Raw genomic sequence first — 16,922 nt, forward strand, 5'->3', positions numbered from 1 at the left:
GAAATAATTAAATGGATTTATTGTTTGTTTAAATTATTGAGCATGTCGTCAACTCAAATAGATAGAGAAAATAATAAAATATGCAAGTCCATATCTACCTATATGATAAGATTTTCTCTATATGATGATAAATACTGTCAGTAGGCTTACATAGTATATTTTCTCTGCACATACAATGCATATGCTCTTGACTGAGGTCCATATCAAGATCTTGATACGTTAAATAAGGACAATTTCTGATGCTTATGAGTTTACTACATGCTCAATAATTTGACAAACAATAAATCCATATCATTCTTTCAGACTCTAGCTATAATTTGCACGACAATGTGACTGTATGCCATAAAGCAGTATGAAGGTCTTGAGAGATCGTCAATAAAAACTACTCACCTAAAAGGATACTGCGATGGACTGGACATTCACTTTATATTATAGTCTTTATTAGCTTCAAAGACAAAATAATCTCAATTAAAAATAGCCTTGTGAAATGAAGAGGAGACCCTTGGATAAGACTGTAACCATAATCTAACAGCAAAAAGTATTTGAACTCCCACATGAAAGTACAATATTGTATCTGGATCATGGAGTAAAGTGCTCTACAGGGTGTAGGCCTTGTGTCCATCTATGTCTCCAGAGGTGAAGTAGCCCTTGTCGTTGACAGGCCAGCTGCCGGGGCTTGGGGCGGGAGAGCGGATGATGTGCTCAAAGAGGACCCCCTCGGGAGACAGGCCCACTCTGGGCAGGTAGAGTCTCACATGGTTGTCCTGACCAGTCCAGAACGCGTTAGGGTCGGCTCTACGGCTGGAAGGCTCCCTCATGTTGCTGCTCCAAACAAACAGAACATACACACTATATAATGCGACTTGATAATGTGACATAATGTGACAATGTGACTTGCAGGCCTGATGTGGCCTGTAAACCAGGAGATTCCTAACACCACTGTGTTAGGGTATAACTAAGCCCTCAAAAAAATGCCTTATGATAAATGGAATATATTGTCAAAAATAATTTACTTTTAAAGGCTAATAAGGCTGGTGGAACCGTTCATAGAGAGTTCTAGGAAGAACCCTCCAAAGATAAAAGGGTTCTCAGTAAAACCCTTCATAGACGATTCTAGGAAGAACCTTTAGATGATAAAAATGGTTTTTGGTAGAACCATATACAGGGGGTTCTTTGAAGAACCCCACATAGAGGGTTCTAGATAGAACCCTCTGCAAAGGGTTCTACCCAGCACAAAAAAAGGGTTACCCTGTGGGGACAAACTGAAGAACGCTGTATGGTTCTACTTAGCACCTTTTTTTCTAAGAGTGTAGCTGCTTGCTATGATAACACTTATGTCACTTCCTCCTCACCTGGTCATGTGGGTGTACTCCTCCCTGGTCAGCCAGCACTCTGTCTTGTGTCTGACCTCAGCTCGACCTGTGGACAGGGTCATCATCTTGGGTCCCCGACGTACAGACCTATGGGAGGGGTACAAAGGCCTGGGAGAGAAGGCAGAAAACACCACAGGGAATGTCAGAGCTGTAGACTTCTCCCTCACTGTCAGAACTGCATGTGGTATAAAACAAACTTAAATCACTATTCTCTGCTTGATTTGACTGTCACTGTGTGGTCAATTTGATCATCTATCTGCGGTTGATGACATAAATACTCACGTATCCTTGCAGACTTTGTGTAGAGCGGCCTCTTCCTCCAGGCCATGCTCCTCTTCCTCCTTCTCCTCGCCCCCCCGCGGGGTACTGCTGCTGTAACCGATCCAGGTCCTCAGACGGCCCCCACACCCCGGCATGGGATTGGTTCCTGCCTGCCTCAGCAAGACACTCTCTGGACCCTTTAGGACATGGTCCCCTGGATGCAGCAGAACTGAGGAGGAGCAGGACACACACACCTATAATCAAGGTGCTTTAAAGTGCTATTAATCAGTAATGAAGGGTACTTGTCACATAAGGTCATGTGATTAGAATAGAAAAGGTGTCAACATCATCTGAAATTGTTTTTGTATGTAAAGTCAAAGGGATATATGTTTGTGCTTTACCTAATGCCTGCCTCAAGGTATTTGGGGTGCTGGGGGTGCTGCAGCACCCCCTGATAAATATAAATCATTTTGCCAAAATTAGGCAATAAAAAAATAATTTCCCCAAAAATTATATTACTCCTGCCTGGACATAAATTAAGTAATTCAAAATACTACACCACAGAGCATCATTTATCTACAGAGGATCAATAGCTTCTAAAAAAAATAGCTGTCGGGAAGGCCGCAATTAGGGCAGCATGCGCGGCAAATATAGAACAGCTTGTTGCATTGTGGCCATAGATACAGGATAATCCATAGAAGGATTTTGGAACCTCTAATCCTGGCACTTTGACTGTTAAACTCATGTCTACACTAGCATTCGCTGCCAGTCCTGACTTGAATGGAAACTGCCATCTATGGGTTATATTTCTATGGTTGCGGCTGTCAGTTTAAAAAGAGAAGACTAATCTGTCTGTAGAAGCAAAAAAAAAATCTCAACAACTTTGGAGCAATTCTGAGTGAACTGCACTGATTTTCAAAGTAGCTTATCTTCAAATATATATATATATATATATAAATATATATATATATATATATATATATATATATTTAACCTTTATTTAACTCGGCAAGTCAGTTAAGAACAAATTCTTATTTTCAATGACGGCCTAGGAACAGTGGGTTAACTCTGGACAAGTGACTGGGAAGATTTTTTATTTATCATCTGACATTTAAGAAATGTACTGGTCATCCATATGCATTGGGTGCGTAACCCATTAGTGAGTCCACCCACGCAGCCAACACCATCAATAAACCAGGGATATTGGCCAAATGAGCCACATTTACATTCCTTAAAAACAGCCTATAACAAATTATAAAAACACTATTCCTTGTGTTTCCATGTGTAGCATATGCAAAACTTTATAGCCTATTGTTATATTGTTTTTACTTTCCGAAAACAAATAATTGTCCACCTCACGGTTCAGCTGTCAGAGATTTGAGCAATAAATGCATCAGGGCATTGCATGCATAGGCCTGTATAGCTAATTTCCCTCCAACATCGGACACCCCCTAACTTTGGACACCCCCTAACTTCGGACACTCTAGCGGTTGGATGATTAAATCACCTCGAGCTCAACATTTAAATGGACTGCTATGCTTAGGTGTCTACTGTATGATATTCATATTTACAAAATGAATATAAAGGAAGAGAACCCAGCTTAGGCCCCAGAGAGAGATATGCCAGCTGCATGCTACGACACCAACATGCATTTCTTTATCCTTGTCAGATGGGCTACTGTGTCTGCTATACAGATATAGGCGTACAGAAGGAGATTCATTCGTACATTTTCAATCAGAATCTTTTTTTATAAAGACAAGCATTATATTGTTAGATTGTAGGAGTAACTCTGGTAGGCCTAAACATTATTTGTCACCTCAAGTTCAACTGTCGGAGTCAGTTGGAAAGCGGGTGTGCTCTACCTTCATATCATAGGCTGCAGTATACGCTAATAGCCCCACCACACCAAACCGTCACAAAAGTTCCTAAAATTTATTAGGGTAATATCAAAAGTCAGTCAAGCCATTGTTTATCGGTAAAATACGAGAAGGATATGAAATCGCGGCAAACACAACATTACAGTTGGAACTTAATTTGCCCAAAGAAAATGGGTCAACAGAATGAAGCAAAACACTTGGAACTGGGCTTAAACTTTCACAAATGTTTTGAACAGGCTATATTGCAGCAATTACCAAGAAAGGCTAGTGCCTAACTTACCCAACAAATGACAGCAATAGACTAATTATATGTATTTAATAAAAGGCCTACTTATACAGTACCTATCTTAAAATAAATACTGAGCACATAATTAAAATACACTTAGGTTGGAGTCATTAAAACTCATTTTTTAACCACTCCACACATTTCTTGTGAATTACAAACTATAGTTTTGGCAAGTCGTTTAGGACATCTACTTTGTGCATGACACAAGTCATTTTTCCAACAATTGTTTACAGATAGATAATTTTATTTAGAATTCACTGTATCACAATTCCAGTGGCTCAGACGTTTACATACACTAAGTTGACTGTACCTTTAAAAAGCTTGGAAAATTCCAGAAAATTATGTCTTGACTTAAGAAGCTTCTGATAGGCTAATTGACATTATTTGAGTCAATTGGAGGTGTACCTGTGGATGTATTTTAAGGCCTACCTTCAAACTCTGTGGCTCTTTGCTTGACATCATGGGAAAATCAAAAGAAACCTCCACAAGTTTGGTTCATCCTTGGGAGCAATTTCCAAATGCCTGAAGGTACCCCCTTAATCTGTACAAACAATAGTAAGCAAGTATAAACACCATGGGACCACGCAGCCATCATACCGCTCAGGATGGAGATGTGTTCTGTCTCCTAGAGATGAACGTACTTTGGTGCGAAAAGTGCAAATCAATCCCAGAACAACAGCAAAGGACCTTGTGAAGATGCTGGAGGAAACCGGTACAAAGTTCTATCCACAGTAAAACGAGTCCTATATCGACATAACCTGAAAGGCCGCTCAGCAAGGAAGAAGCCACTACTCCAAAACCGGCATTAAAGAAGCCAGACTACGGTTTGCAACTGCACACGGGGACAAAGATCGTACTTTTTGGAGAAATGTCCTCTGGTCTGATGAAACAAACTGTTTAGCCATAAAGACCACCGTTATGTTTGTAGGAAAAATGGGGAGCCTTGCAAGCCGAAGAACACCATCCCAACCGTGCAGCACGGGGGTGGCAGCATCATGTTGTGGGGGAGGAACTGGTGCACTTCACAAAATAGATGGCATCATGAGGTAGGAAAATTGTGTGGATATATTGAAGCAACATCTCAAGACATCAGTCAGGAAGTTAAAGCTTGGTCGCAAATAGGTCTTCCAAATGGACAATAACGCAAAGGACAACAAAGTCAAGATATTGGAGTGGCCATCACAAAGTCCTGACCTCAATCCTATAGACAATTTGTGGGCAGAACTGAAAAAGCGTGTGCGAGCAAGGAGGCCTACAAACCTGACTCAGTTACACCAGCTCTGTCAGAGGGAATAGGCCAAATTTCACCCAACTTATTGTGGGAAACTTGTGGAAGGCTTCCCGAAACGTTTGACCCAAGTTAAAAGAATTTAAAGGCAATGCTACCAAACACTAATTGAGAGTATGTAAACTTCTGACCCACTGGGAATGTGATGAAATAAATAAAAGCGGAAATAAACAATTCTCTAATTTTATTCTGACATTTCACATTCTTAAAATAAAGTGGTGATCCTAATTGACCTAAGACAGGGAATTTTTAATATAATTAAATGTCAGGAATTGTGAAAAACTGAGTTTAAATGTATTTGGCTAAGGTGTATGTAAACTTCCGACTTCAATAAAATAATAATCATGAAACAAAGTATTATTTTGGCCATTTTGTGCTAATGTCTATCATGTAAATGACGTAGAATTGCATGGTCCATTTGTTTTCCAGACCCTGCTAAAAAATGTTAACCCAAGTGTGTAAATCCTAAAAACGTATGCCACCATGCAATTATCAAGGTGTCCACCCCCATCCAGCACACCCAGCTAAACCTCCTGTGCTTGGGTGTCTAGTGTACTGTGTTTGTTTTATTTGCTGTTTGTGTGTTTTTCTATGGGTCTCACCTCTCTCCAGTGTGGCCTGGTTGACTGTGACCCCCTGTGTGTGACACTGGTCCAGTGAGTCCAGGTACTCCCCCAGACACTGCCTCCTGAACTTGTCCAACGCTCGGGCCGTGTCTCCTCCCAGAGAGGAGGGGTGGGAGTGGGCGTCCTGGGTGGTGTTCCCTGTACACACTGTCCTCATGATGGCCAGCACCTCCTCATCCTGCATGCCCTCCTACAGACCAGGTTAGAGTCAGAGAGTGAGAAACATAGCCAATGGCCATAATACTCTGTTTACCTTTATTTTATTTAACTAGGCAAGTCGGTTAAGAACTTTTTTTTTTTCAATGAGAGCCTAGGAACAGTGGGTTAACTGCCTTGTTCAGAGGCAGAACGACAGATTTGTACCTTGTCAGCTCGGGGATTTGAACTTGCAACCTTTTTGTTACTACTCCAACGCTCTAACCACCAGGCTACGCTGCCGCCCCGGCCCAACTGTAGTGACAGTTGTCTCTGGACAGGAGGTGTCCTGCCTGTAGGATTTGATTGTGTTGGTCCTGCCCTCACCTTGTTCCTGTTGCGGCGGTGCTGCTGGACAAGGGCCTGCTCCTGCTGCTCCTCTAGAGACAGGGGAGTCTGCAGGCACAGCTCAGGACTGGGGAGGGGCAGGAGCTGGGCACCATGCCTCCCGGACCCACGCTTAAGACCACGGCTCCACACTGGCCTCCGTGCTGAGAGGAGAAGAGGGGATAGGAGGGAGGAGAGGGGAGAGGAGACAAGGCAATGGGAGGTCTTTCTAGCACTGCATTTGTATCCATTTAATCACATCATACAACTTAACAATGCTACACAATGCTGATTGGGTGATGAGCTGAGAGGATCATGTCTCCATCTTTACTAACCTGGGATGCTCGGAGACCGCTGCTCCCTGCACCTCACTCTCTCTATTTCCCTGTTGCATCCTTTCTCCAGCTCTAGCTCTCCTCTTTCTGTCAGGCCCCTGCGGCCCCAGCTGGTACTCTCCTCCTTCTCCCTCTCTAGGCTCCAGGCCTTGATGCCCTCCGCCAAGTCCTTCACTGTCACTGTGTCCCCTTCCACGCAGCTAAGAGTGGACACCAGGTCATCCAGATGCTCTGACACCACAGGGAGGCCCTCCTGATGGAGATGCATCAATATCAATAAACACACACATAGGCCTACACTCACATGGATTGCCATGTCATTATTTATAGGATCACTACCTTCTCAAACACAGCTCGGAGGTCATTCCGACTTATGCGTCCCGTGCCATGTTTGTCAAGCCTCTTGGCCAGTTCAGAGGGTCGGAGCTTGTGAGTGTGGAGGTTCCTCCTTACCTCCTTTACCTCGTGCAGTTGGGACCGCGCTGCGCGTGTGCGAGGCACATTAGCCCGCGGAGAAGGACGGGTCGGGCTGGCACGTGTTCTGGCCTGGAGAAGGGACAGAGAAAGGTGATTAAGACAAGTAACATAATGGGGTCTATGAGCCATGTAGGCATCACTCATTGATGATTTCCCAGTGAACATATAGTTCAGTACAGTAGAATACAGCATAGTAGATTACAGTGATGTACAGTAGAGGACAGCAGAGCACAGTAAAGTACAGTGTAAAGAACTATATTGTACTGAACTGTATTCTACTCTACCATAGTGAACTAAACTCTGATATGCTCTACTGTACTGTGCTGTATGGTGCTGTACAAACTTGTAAATAAAATAAAATCACATTTTATTTGTCACATACGCCAAATACAACCTTAACGTGAAATGCTTACTTACAAGCCCTTAACCAACAATGCAGCTCAAGAAATAGTGAATAAAGTATTTACTAAAGTCAAAAAATAAAATAAAAAGTAACACAATAAAATAACAATATATACAAGGGGTACCATTACCGAGTCAATGTGCGGGGGTACAGGTTAGTCATGGTAATTTGTACATGTACTGTAGGTAGGGGTATAGTGACTATGCATAGATAATAAACAGCGAGCGAGTAGCAGTGTAAAAACAAAGGAGGACAAAGGAGAGGGGTGGTTGTCAATGTAGATTGTCCGAGTAGCCACTTGATTAATTGTTTAGCAGTCTTATGGCTTGGCAGTAGAAGATGTTAAGGAGCCTTTTGGACCTTGACTTGACCGTGCGGTAGCAGAGAGAACAGTCTATGACTTGGGTGACTGGAGTCTATGACAATTGTTTGGGCCTTCCTCTGACATCGCCTAATATATACAGTAGGTCCTGGATGGAAGGAAGCTTGGCCCCAGTGGTGCGCCTTACGGTCGGATGCCCAGCATTTGCCATACCAGGCGGTGATTGAACCGGTCAGGATGCTCTCGATGGTGCAGCTGTACAACTCTTTGAGGATCTGGGGACCCATGCCAAATCTTTTCTCCTGGGGGGAAAAATGTGTTGTCGTGCCCTCTTCACGACTGTCTTGGTGTGTTTGAACCATGATAGTTTGTTAGTGATGTGGACACCAAGGGACTAGAAACTCTCAACCCGCTCCACTACAGCCCCGTCGATGTTAATGGTGGCCTGTTCGGCCCTCCTTTTCCTGTAGTCCACGATCAGCTCCTTTGTCTTGCTCACGTTGAAGGAGAGGTTGTTGTTCTGGCCTCACACTGCCAGGTCTCTGACCTCCTCCCTATATGCTGTCTCATCGTTGTCGGTGATCCGGCCTATCGCTGTTGTGTCGTCAGCAAACTTAATGATGGTGTTGGAGTCGTGCTTGGCCAAGTAGTCGTGGGTGAACAGGGAGCACAGGAGGGGACTAAGCACGCACTGCTGAGGGGCCCCAGTGTTGAGGATCAGCATGGCAAATGTGTTGTTGCCTACCCTTACCACCTGGGGTGGCCTGTCAGGAAGTCCAGGATCCAGTTGCAGAGGGAGGTGTTAGGTCCCAGGATCATTAGCTTAGTGATGAGCTTTGTGGGCACTATGATGATGAACGCTGAGCTGTAGTCAATGAACAGCATTCTCACATAGGTGTTGCTTTTGTCCATGTGGGGAAAAGTCAATGTGGAGTGCAATTGAGATTGCGTCATCTGTGGATCTGTTGGGCCGGTATGTGAATTGGAGTGGGTCTAGGGTTTCCGGGATGATGGTGTTGATGTGAGTCATGACCAGCCTTTCAAAGCATTTCATGGCTACTGACGTGAGTGCTACAGGGCAGTAGTTATTTAGCCAGGTTACCTTGGCTTTCTTGGGCACAGGGACTATGCTGGTCTGCTTGAAACACGTAGGTATTACAGACTCGGTCAGGGAGAGGTTGAACACAAAGGCTTCTGTCCTGCTGATGCACGGAAAACCCAGCCAGCTCTATATTATCCATATAGTCGTTCAGCCACAACTCGGTGAAACATAAAATACTAGTTTTTAATGTCCCGTTGGTAGGATAATCTCGAACGGACATCATCAAGATTATTTTCCAGTGATTGCACGTTGGCCAATAGAACAGATGGTAGAGGCAGGTTACCCACTCGCCAATGAATTCTCACAAGGCACCCCAATCTCCACCCCCTGTATTTCCATCTTTTCTTCACGCGAATGACAGGGATTTGGGCCTGGTCTCGGGGAACCAAAACATCTTCTGCATCGGACTCATAAAAAAAAACACTATCTAGTTCGAGGTGAGTAATCGTTGTTCTGATATCCAGAAGCTATTTTCGGTCATAAGAGACGGTAGCAGTAACATTATATATATATAAAATAATTTACAAATATTGTGAAAAAACTAACAAATAGTACAGTTGGTTAGGAGCAGTTAAAACGGAAGCCATCCCCTCCTGCGCCATTATACATCATTAAACTTAACACCATTAACACGTCGATGTCTATGATTGGTTCAGATTTGGTCCGGTCAGAAAAAAATAAATGTGGTCTTGTTTGGGTGCCGATGTCATTATAATAATACCCTGCATGCTTTGCAAGTCTTTATTTTTTTACATTAAGGTCTTTTAGCAGATGCTCTTCGAGTACTTAACGCCAGTGCATTCAATTAAGGCAGATAAACAACCACATATCACAGTCGTAGCAAGACTGTAAAAGAGTTATTGTAGTTTGTTCTGTTGTTTTTTTGTTGTTCTGAAAACTTGCCACTTCTAATGCTTTTTGAAAAACAGATAACAGGAGGAATAATAAATATTCCATAATGCAATCTTCAGTTGGCTCCAATTAGAATAAAACATTATGTGATAATGCTTTCTATATATATGTGAACGAAATTATAGTTGAAATTTGGCCATAGAAACAAAAAAAAAAAAACATTTTAAAGGTCTATTCGACTTTAATTTAGAACCGAAAATGAACCTGATTTCAACGCATGGAAATGTCTACAATACATTTTTCTCAACATAATTCTGCTCGCTGGGGTTACCTTAAGAGCCTCCGGGGGTGTCAAAGTAAAACCCAGGACAGGTGAGGGAGTTCTCTGCTTCTTTTTCTCTCTTTCCACAACCAACATCTCCAGCTCGGTCACCGTCGGCTTGCTGTTAAGCCACTTCGACAAGTCTCCGAGACTATCGAACTGTCGACGAAATGACCTCCTTTGGTTAACACAGTCTTGGTGCTTCGCGTCATTAACTTCCAAAGGCATCACTGTCATTGGAGCACCACTGACTCTGTCCCCTGTTCCCGAAACCATGGCCGCCACTGACCCATATCGGCATTTTGTCAGCACTTGGCTTTCAGGCTTCGGCGTGCAAACGGGCCGTTTGGGCATCGGTGGCGCGATGAAAACCCTGTCCCGTGTTTTAGCGGGACCGAACACTCTGCTTGCCATTTTGTAGAAATATGTCTGCAATAAATCTCTCTTTTTAATTCGCGCCAGTTGTTCCTCTATCTCCAAATCATCCATTTTGGGTGCTGCGATTATAGACCTAGTCAAATGAAACAGTTTTGGATTTATATTGTATCTAATGTATTCCTATTGTAAATTGATAGGTAGCGACACCAGTTCTGTTTTCAGCATTCGAGCTGTCATGGCCGTCTACTCTTGGGGAGTAGCGCTGGTTCTTGATCCACTCGTGCGTGTTTACGCATGGTAACCATGGAACCTTTTGTTGCTTTTGCAGGGGCCACTCCATACTGTAGATGCGGTAAAGATATCAGTTGAACTCGACCAACAATCGAATTGCCATGGAAACGCGCGGTGGTCAAAGTAATGTGCTCCGAGATTTTTGGAGTCGACCCCGAATCTGACTCCTGTTGTTGGAGTCAAAAGGAGTCGACTCCTGTGGTTGGAGTCGAAGACTCCGAAAACAAGCTGAAATTGATGCGCACACATGTACACACCACCTCATCATCATTGCAGAGTCCTACTAGACTGACTACATGTGGGTTTCTAGAGGACTGGCATTAGCATTATGCTGCCTATTTGGTCATCAACTAGAAGGTGATGTGTTGGAACTAGAATATTTCAGTGATATTTCTGCTGTATGCAGCCTTGACGATCACATGGGATGATGCGGGGTGGCTGGCTGTTGATGTCCTAGGTCAGGGCTCTCCAACCTTGTTCTTGGAGAGCTACCTTCCTATACATTTTCACTCCAACCCGAGTTGTAACTAACCAGCTAATTATTGAATCAAGTGCGCTAGATTAAAGTTGATGTGAACCCACAGGATGGTAGTTCTCCAATAACAGGGTTGGAATGCTCTGTCCTTGGCAATCCCCGTTAAACCTCGTGAAAATGCAAAGTTCACTTTCTCATCCATAAATGCATCTCAAGTGCAAATATGGTTCAGCAGCTCAAATCAGCAGGATGGGGTGCATTGTTATTAGGAAGGTCAACCATGGGATCGCTAAAATAATGATTATGATCACACTTGATCAATTTAAATATTATGAGAACATCTATACATTTGGCAGTCAAGCACGAGTTATCAGTATAGCCTATGACGTTGAAATATCTTCATGCCTACAATAAAACCCTCCAGGCTTCTGTCGTAAAAGTAAATTATTTTTTAAAACGTTTAGGAATTACAAGGGGCAGTTTGGAAAACAATATCGTGTGAATTGTCCTCTGGAATAACGCACATGCTTGGATAATAATGACAAACCCAACATCTCTAGCAATACCCGTCCGAATAGGGCTATACCATGGTAAAGAATAGGTTTATCAGCATAGTGCCCCGCGGTTCAATAAATAAGCTATAGGCACAATATTTTTTATTGCACATTTAGGGCTAATTAAACTGATGCATTAGGCGATGTTTAATTTAAATTAACTGGCACAATGAAGAATAGCTTAGCCATACACATTGATATCCTAATATATACTTTAATATACTTTTGGTGAATTAACAAGGCATTGCTCTTAAATGACAGATTTGACTAATATCCACTTTGTTTGATCAGATTTGTTCAATGTGTGCCAAAGATGGCGCAGAAGAACATGGCTGACGTTTTACATTCTCCCAACCAATTGTGCTATTTTTTTAAATTTTTTTTGCATTTTTAAAGTCAAACACAGATTGCCCATCTTGCCCACTGGACACATCAAAGTATCCCAAGAAACATTCCCGAATAAAGCCCTGATCATCCACATACCTGATGATTTACATTTACATTTACATTTAAGTCATTTAGCAGACGCTCTTATCCAGAGCGACTTACAAATTGGTGCATTCACCTTATGACATCCAGTGGAACAGCCACTTTACAATAGTGCATCTAAATCTTTTAAGGGGGGGGGGGTGAGAAGGATTACTTTATCCTATCCTAACTATGATAACTGACAACTGCAAGCAGACTGGTGGCACCCAGAGCAGTGGGGTTATTTTTAGGGCCTGGAGTTTTTGCTTATGTGTTAACCTAACTAGGAAAACTCTGGACCCTATAAGGTATGACAGTGATTAACCAGTTGTAAAAATGTTTGATATGCGGTATGATGGGACCAGTTTTCCTGTATCATGTCAAGCGAAAAGGCACTGAGTTTGAAGGTAGGCCTCGAAATACATCCACAGGTACACCTCCATCTGACTCAAATGATGTCAATTAGCCTATCAGAAGCTTCTAAAGCCATGACATTATTTTCTGGAATTTTCCAAGCTGTTTAAAGGCACAGTCAATTTAGTGTATGTAAACTTCTGACTCACTGGAATTGTGATACAGTGAATTATTAGTGGAATAATCTGCCTGTAAACAATTTTTGGAAAAATGACTTGTGTCATGCACAAAGTAGATGTCCTAACCGACTTGCCAAAACTATAGTTTGTTAAAAATAAATTTGTGGAGTGGTTGAAAAATTCGTTTTAATCACTCCAACCTAAATTAATGTAAACGTCTGACTTCAACTGTATATGCTCCCTGCTTTTGTTTTTCCATTTAGCTGAACGATCAATGTTCTACTTGTCATTGTACCCACCTTACCCAACTTTCGACCAAGGCTCAGACTTTCCAGAAAGCAGGCAAGGCCAGTAATACAGGCAGCTTGATGAAATGCTCCCTGTTAACCAGCTATACATTTGATACATTTACATTACATTTAAGTCACTTAGAAGACGCTCTTATCCAGAGCGACTTACAAATTGGTGCATTCACCTTATGACATCCATATCGGCATATGATACCAGTTGGTATTGAACACCCTCAACTTTTCATCCTTCTTCATGAAACTGATCTCAGGCAACAAAAAGTCCACAACATTTTCGGCAGCGTTGGCTATTCTACCATCCTGGCGGAGAAAACTGCACACTCTGCCTGGTAGCTAGCTAGCAAGGCACATTTAAATCAATTGCACTAACTGGACTCAAAAATAATGTTCTTAAACCAAGAAAACAATTCATAATATACCTCCTCCGTCTCCTAGAATTTGAAAATAATAATTTGAATAATGCTCAACTATCACTTTTCACTCTTAATCTCTATCCAACAATGTCACCAAGTTTCTCAACATATACAACCCCCATAATACTCTGTGGCAAAATCCCAATACAACTCACTAGGTTCATTCTCTGATCCTAATTAAATGATTGGATGGACATGTCAGTTCATACTGCAAAAGGGTTGATTGGTTGGAGGACGTCCCCCGGAAGTGGTCATATTTACCATGTACTGTATGTCTATGGAAGGGGCTGAGGCCTACAAGCCTCTATGGTTTTGTATTGACGTCAACGTAGCCAGAGTGGGACGGAAGCTCCTCCAGCTACACCATGGTGCTACCCCAGACAGTGCAGTTGAAGTTACTGTGGACCTTCATTGCAAAACTGTGTATTTTAATCAATTATTTGGTGACATATGAATATATTTAATATAGTTTTATCTAAAAATTATAAAACAGTGAAACATTTAAAAATGTTATTTTCATAACATTTTCCTCTGAGGATCCTCCACTGGAACACACCCTTAAAAACATATACATTCCGTTCTCAGCATCAACAAAACGATCTCTATCCTCTACCTTATTATGTGTGTTCAGGTATGTTGACCGCACCCACTAATTGGCCAAACCTGATCTTAAAGAGCACTTGTTTCCTTTAAAATGGGGTCTGTTTGAACAGACTACAACAAATAGCTTTGTATGAGTTTAAAAAAAACATGGCATGCTAGCTCCATTGTGGTGGTGCAGTGGAGTAAGTCCATGGATAGATAACAGAAGATCATAGGTTTGAATCTCATTGACATTGTCCCACAATAAATATGTTAATTTCCATGTGTCCTATCTGTGTTTGAAATTCAAAATAGTTAAGCCAAATTAAGTTGGAAGTGTAATTAACAGTCTTATTGGAACATGTCCTCAGAATGTTATTTATTTACCTTCAAGGAAAACTTTCAGGGAACCATAGTAAAACGTTCTCAGAACCTCCCTGCAACCTAAAATAAACTACGTTCCCAGAAGAGGCTAAATTTTCACTTCCATTGTCAGAACTTAAAAAAAAAACATTCAGTTTTAACGGTCAGGAAAGGTATGGCTTCGTTCCCAAAACCAATGGGAAACCAAACATTTATTTTTTTATTTCACCTTTATTTAACCAGGTAAGCTCGTTGAGAGGTAAGCTAGTTGAGAACAAGTTCTCATTTACAACTGCGACCTGGCCAAGATAAAGCAAAGCAGTGCGACACAAACAACACAGAGTTACACATGGAATAAACAAGCGTACAGTCAATAGCGCAATAGAAAAAAAGAAAGTCTATATACAGTGTGTGCAAATGGCGTGAGGAGGTAGGCAATAAATAGACCATAGTAGCGAAGTAATTGCAATTTAGCAGATTAACACTGGAGTGATAAATGAGCAGATGATGATGTGCAAGTAGAGATACTGGTGTGTAAAAGAGCTGAAAAGTAAATAAAAACAATATGGGGATGAGGTAGGTAGATTGGGTGGGCTATTTACAGATGGACAATGTACAGCTGCAGCGATCGGTCAGCTGCTCAGATAGCTGATGTTTAAAGTTAGTGAGGGAAATATAAGTCTCCAGCTTCAGCGATGTTTGCAATTTGTTCCAGTCACTGGCAGTAGAGAACTGGAAGGAAAGGCGGCCAAAAGAGGTGTTTGGGGGTGACCAGTGAAATATACCTGCTGGAGCGCGTGCTACGGGTGGGTGTTGTTATCGTGACCAGTGAGCTGAGATAAGGTGGAGCTTTACCTAGCATAGACCTATAGATGACCTGGAGCCAGTGGGTCTGACGACGAATATGTAGCGAGGGCCAGCCGACTAGAGCATACAGGTCACAGTGGTGGGTGGTATAAGGGGCTTTGGTAACAAAATGGATGGTACTGTGATAGACTGCATCCAGTTTGCTGAGTAGAGTATTGAAAGCTATTTTGTAGATGACATCGCCGAAGTGGAGGATCAGTAGGATAAGTCAGTTTTACTAGGGTAAGTTTGGCGGCGTGAGTGAAGGAGGCTTTGTTGCGAAATAGAAAGCCGATTCTAGATTTGATTTTGGATTGGAGATATTTAATATGAGTTTGGAAGGAGAGTTTAGAGTCTTGCCAGACACCGAGGTATGTTCCCACAACTTCCAAGGAACCAAATGTGCTAGCTGGGTTATTAATAGGTTCTGTGGCATGTAGCCTAGTGGTTAGAGCGTTGGACTAGTAACCGAAAGGTTGCAAGATCGAATCCCCGAACTGACAAGGTAAAAATCTGTCGTTCTGCCCCTGAACAAGGCAGTTAACCCACTGTTCCTATTGAAAATAAGAATTTGTTAGTTAATTAAAGGTAAAAAAATATATATATATATATTACATGCACCCTTTTAACTTATCCTGTTGTAATATTTCTAAGAACAGTATCTAACAATCTCAAAGACAGCTTCCCTGTCTACGTTCCACCATCGCCCCTCTCTCACCGCTTTAGAGACATCCCAATTGAGCATCAGACTGGCTCTCTTCGCTGCCTCCTCTGTCCCATCCAGTAAACCAAAACCTCCGTTCATCACCTCACTCCTGGAGAGAGACTTGAGACAGAACATATAGTCTGACTGAGTGGAGGAGGGGACATGACTGGGACTCTAAACTATAGTTACGTGCTCACATTATATGAACAAACACATTTCAAGGTTGTCCATGAGCAAGATTGGTTATCTGATGCACAATGTCTCATAATTATCTCATAGGCTTTTGTGTGCTATCCCTCTTTCTTCCATTTCTCTTTCCCATCCCCTGTTTGAAGGGTCAGACTCAGGTCTTACCAGCCGACCCCTCCATCATTGTGCAGGGACACTCACGTAGACCCCCATATCTATCAGGGGTCAAGACAGGCACTCTTTGACATACCTGAGTTCACCCAAAGTCAATGGTTTCTAGCCATCTACACTAACATAGTGGCTAATACAATGTCAAAATAATGTCTGTCCAAGTGATAAGTGTGCTGAAGTGTACCTACATAGAAGGCAGAGCCGTTATACACGTTGGAGGTATCTTTGAAGGGACTGTGTTTCACTGACGTCATGGTGACCACAGGAGACTGGACAGAAAAAAAGTAATCATCATTCCTACAGGTTTACCTACCCACTGGAGACTCCAACCGAAGCATATATCCTCATAATATAACTCGTACAAGCACCCATAATATAGAGATATTGGTAAGGCTGATTGGGCTCTTACCAAAACTCTCCCATCAGCAATAGCTTGATTGATGGCCAAGGCAATACACACACGGCCTTTCTGGTCTGAGTAGAGGATTCTGGCTCAGTCACGTTGGCACTGATCTCCTCCAGGACAGTGGTGGCGATGTCATCAGTCACAGGGGTCACCGGAGGTGCAGATCCAGTGCAACGGTTCGAGAAGGGATGGG

At 42.4% G+C, this 16,922-nt stretch overlaps 1 protein-coding gene across 4 annotated transcripts; it reads right to left on the reverse strand.

Annotated features, from left to right (window-relative positions):
* Positions 1 to 418: 418 nt before the first annotated feature.
* On the reverse strand, positions 419 to 16,077 carry si:dkey-197j19.5 (EF-hand calcium-binding domain-containing protein 12). 4 transcript variants are annotated; one of them, XM_035777819.2, is made up of 8 exons: positions 15,976 to 16,077; positions 7,022 to 7,114; positions 6,569 to 6,821; positions 6,234 to 6,397; positions 5,688 to 5,901; positions 1,656 to 1,863; positions 1,353 to 1,481; positions 419 to 822 (listed from the first exon to the last, which is right to left on the reverse strand). In XM_035777819.2, exons 1-8 carry the CDS (start codon positions 16,060 to 16,062, stop codon positions 597 to 599), a joined length of 1,374 nt encoding a protein of 457 aa, XP_035633712.1. In that variant the 5' UTR covers positions 16,063 to 16,077; the 3' UTR covers positions 419 to 596. The 4 variants fall into 4 exon arrangements, with proteins under 4 accessions (XP_035633712.1, XP_052382893.1, XP_035633710.1 ...); XM_052526933.1 differs by having other exon boundaries at positions 6,908 to 7,114; XM_035777817.2 differs by lacking the exon at positions 15,976 to 16,077 and adding an exon at positions 10,056 to 10,832 and having other exon boundaries at positions 6,908 to 7,114.
* Positions 16,078 to 16,922: the final 845 nt, after the last annotated feature.

Source organism: Oncorhynchus keta, chromosome 10, assembly GCF_023373465.1.
Source record: "Oncorhynchus keta strain PuntledgeMale-10-30-2019 chromosome 10, Oket_V2, whole genome shotgun sequence".
Lineage (NCBI taxonomy): Eukaryota > Metazoa > Chordata > Actinopteri > Salmoniformes > Salmonidae > Oncorhynchus > Oncorhynchus keta.

Bases quoted from the DNA above. Each gene is read 5' to 3' on its own strand.
- si:dkey-197j19.5 (XM_035777817.2), bottom strand. From the start codon at position 10,535: ATGGATGATTTGGAGATAGAGGAACAACTGGCGCGAATTAAAAAGAGA. The intron at 1,482-1,655 runs GTGAGTATTTAT...CTTCTCTCCCAG, and splicing joins CACAAAGTCTGCAAGGATAC to GCCTTTGTACCCCTCCCATA. The intron at 823-1,352 runs GTGAGGAGGAAG...TGTTTGGAGCAG, and splicing joins GAGTACACCCACATGACCAG to CAACATGAGGGAGCCTTCCA.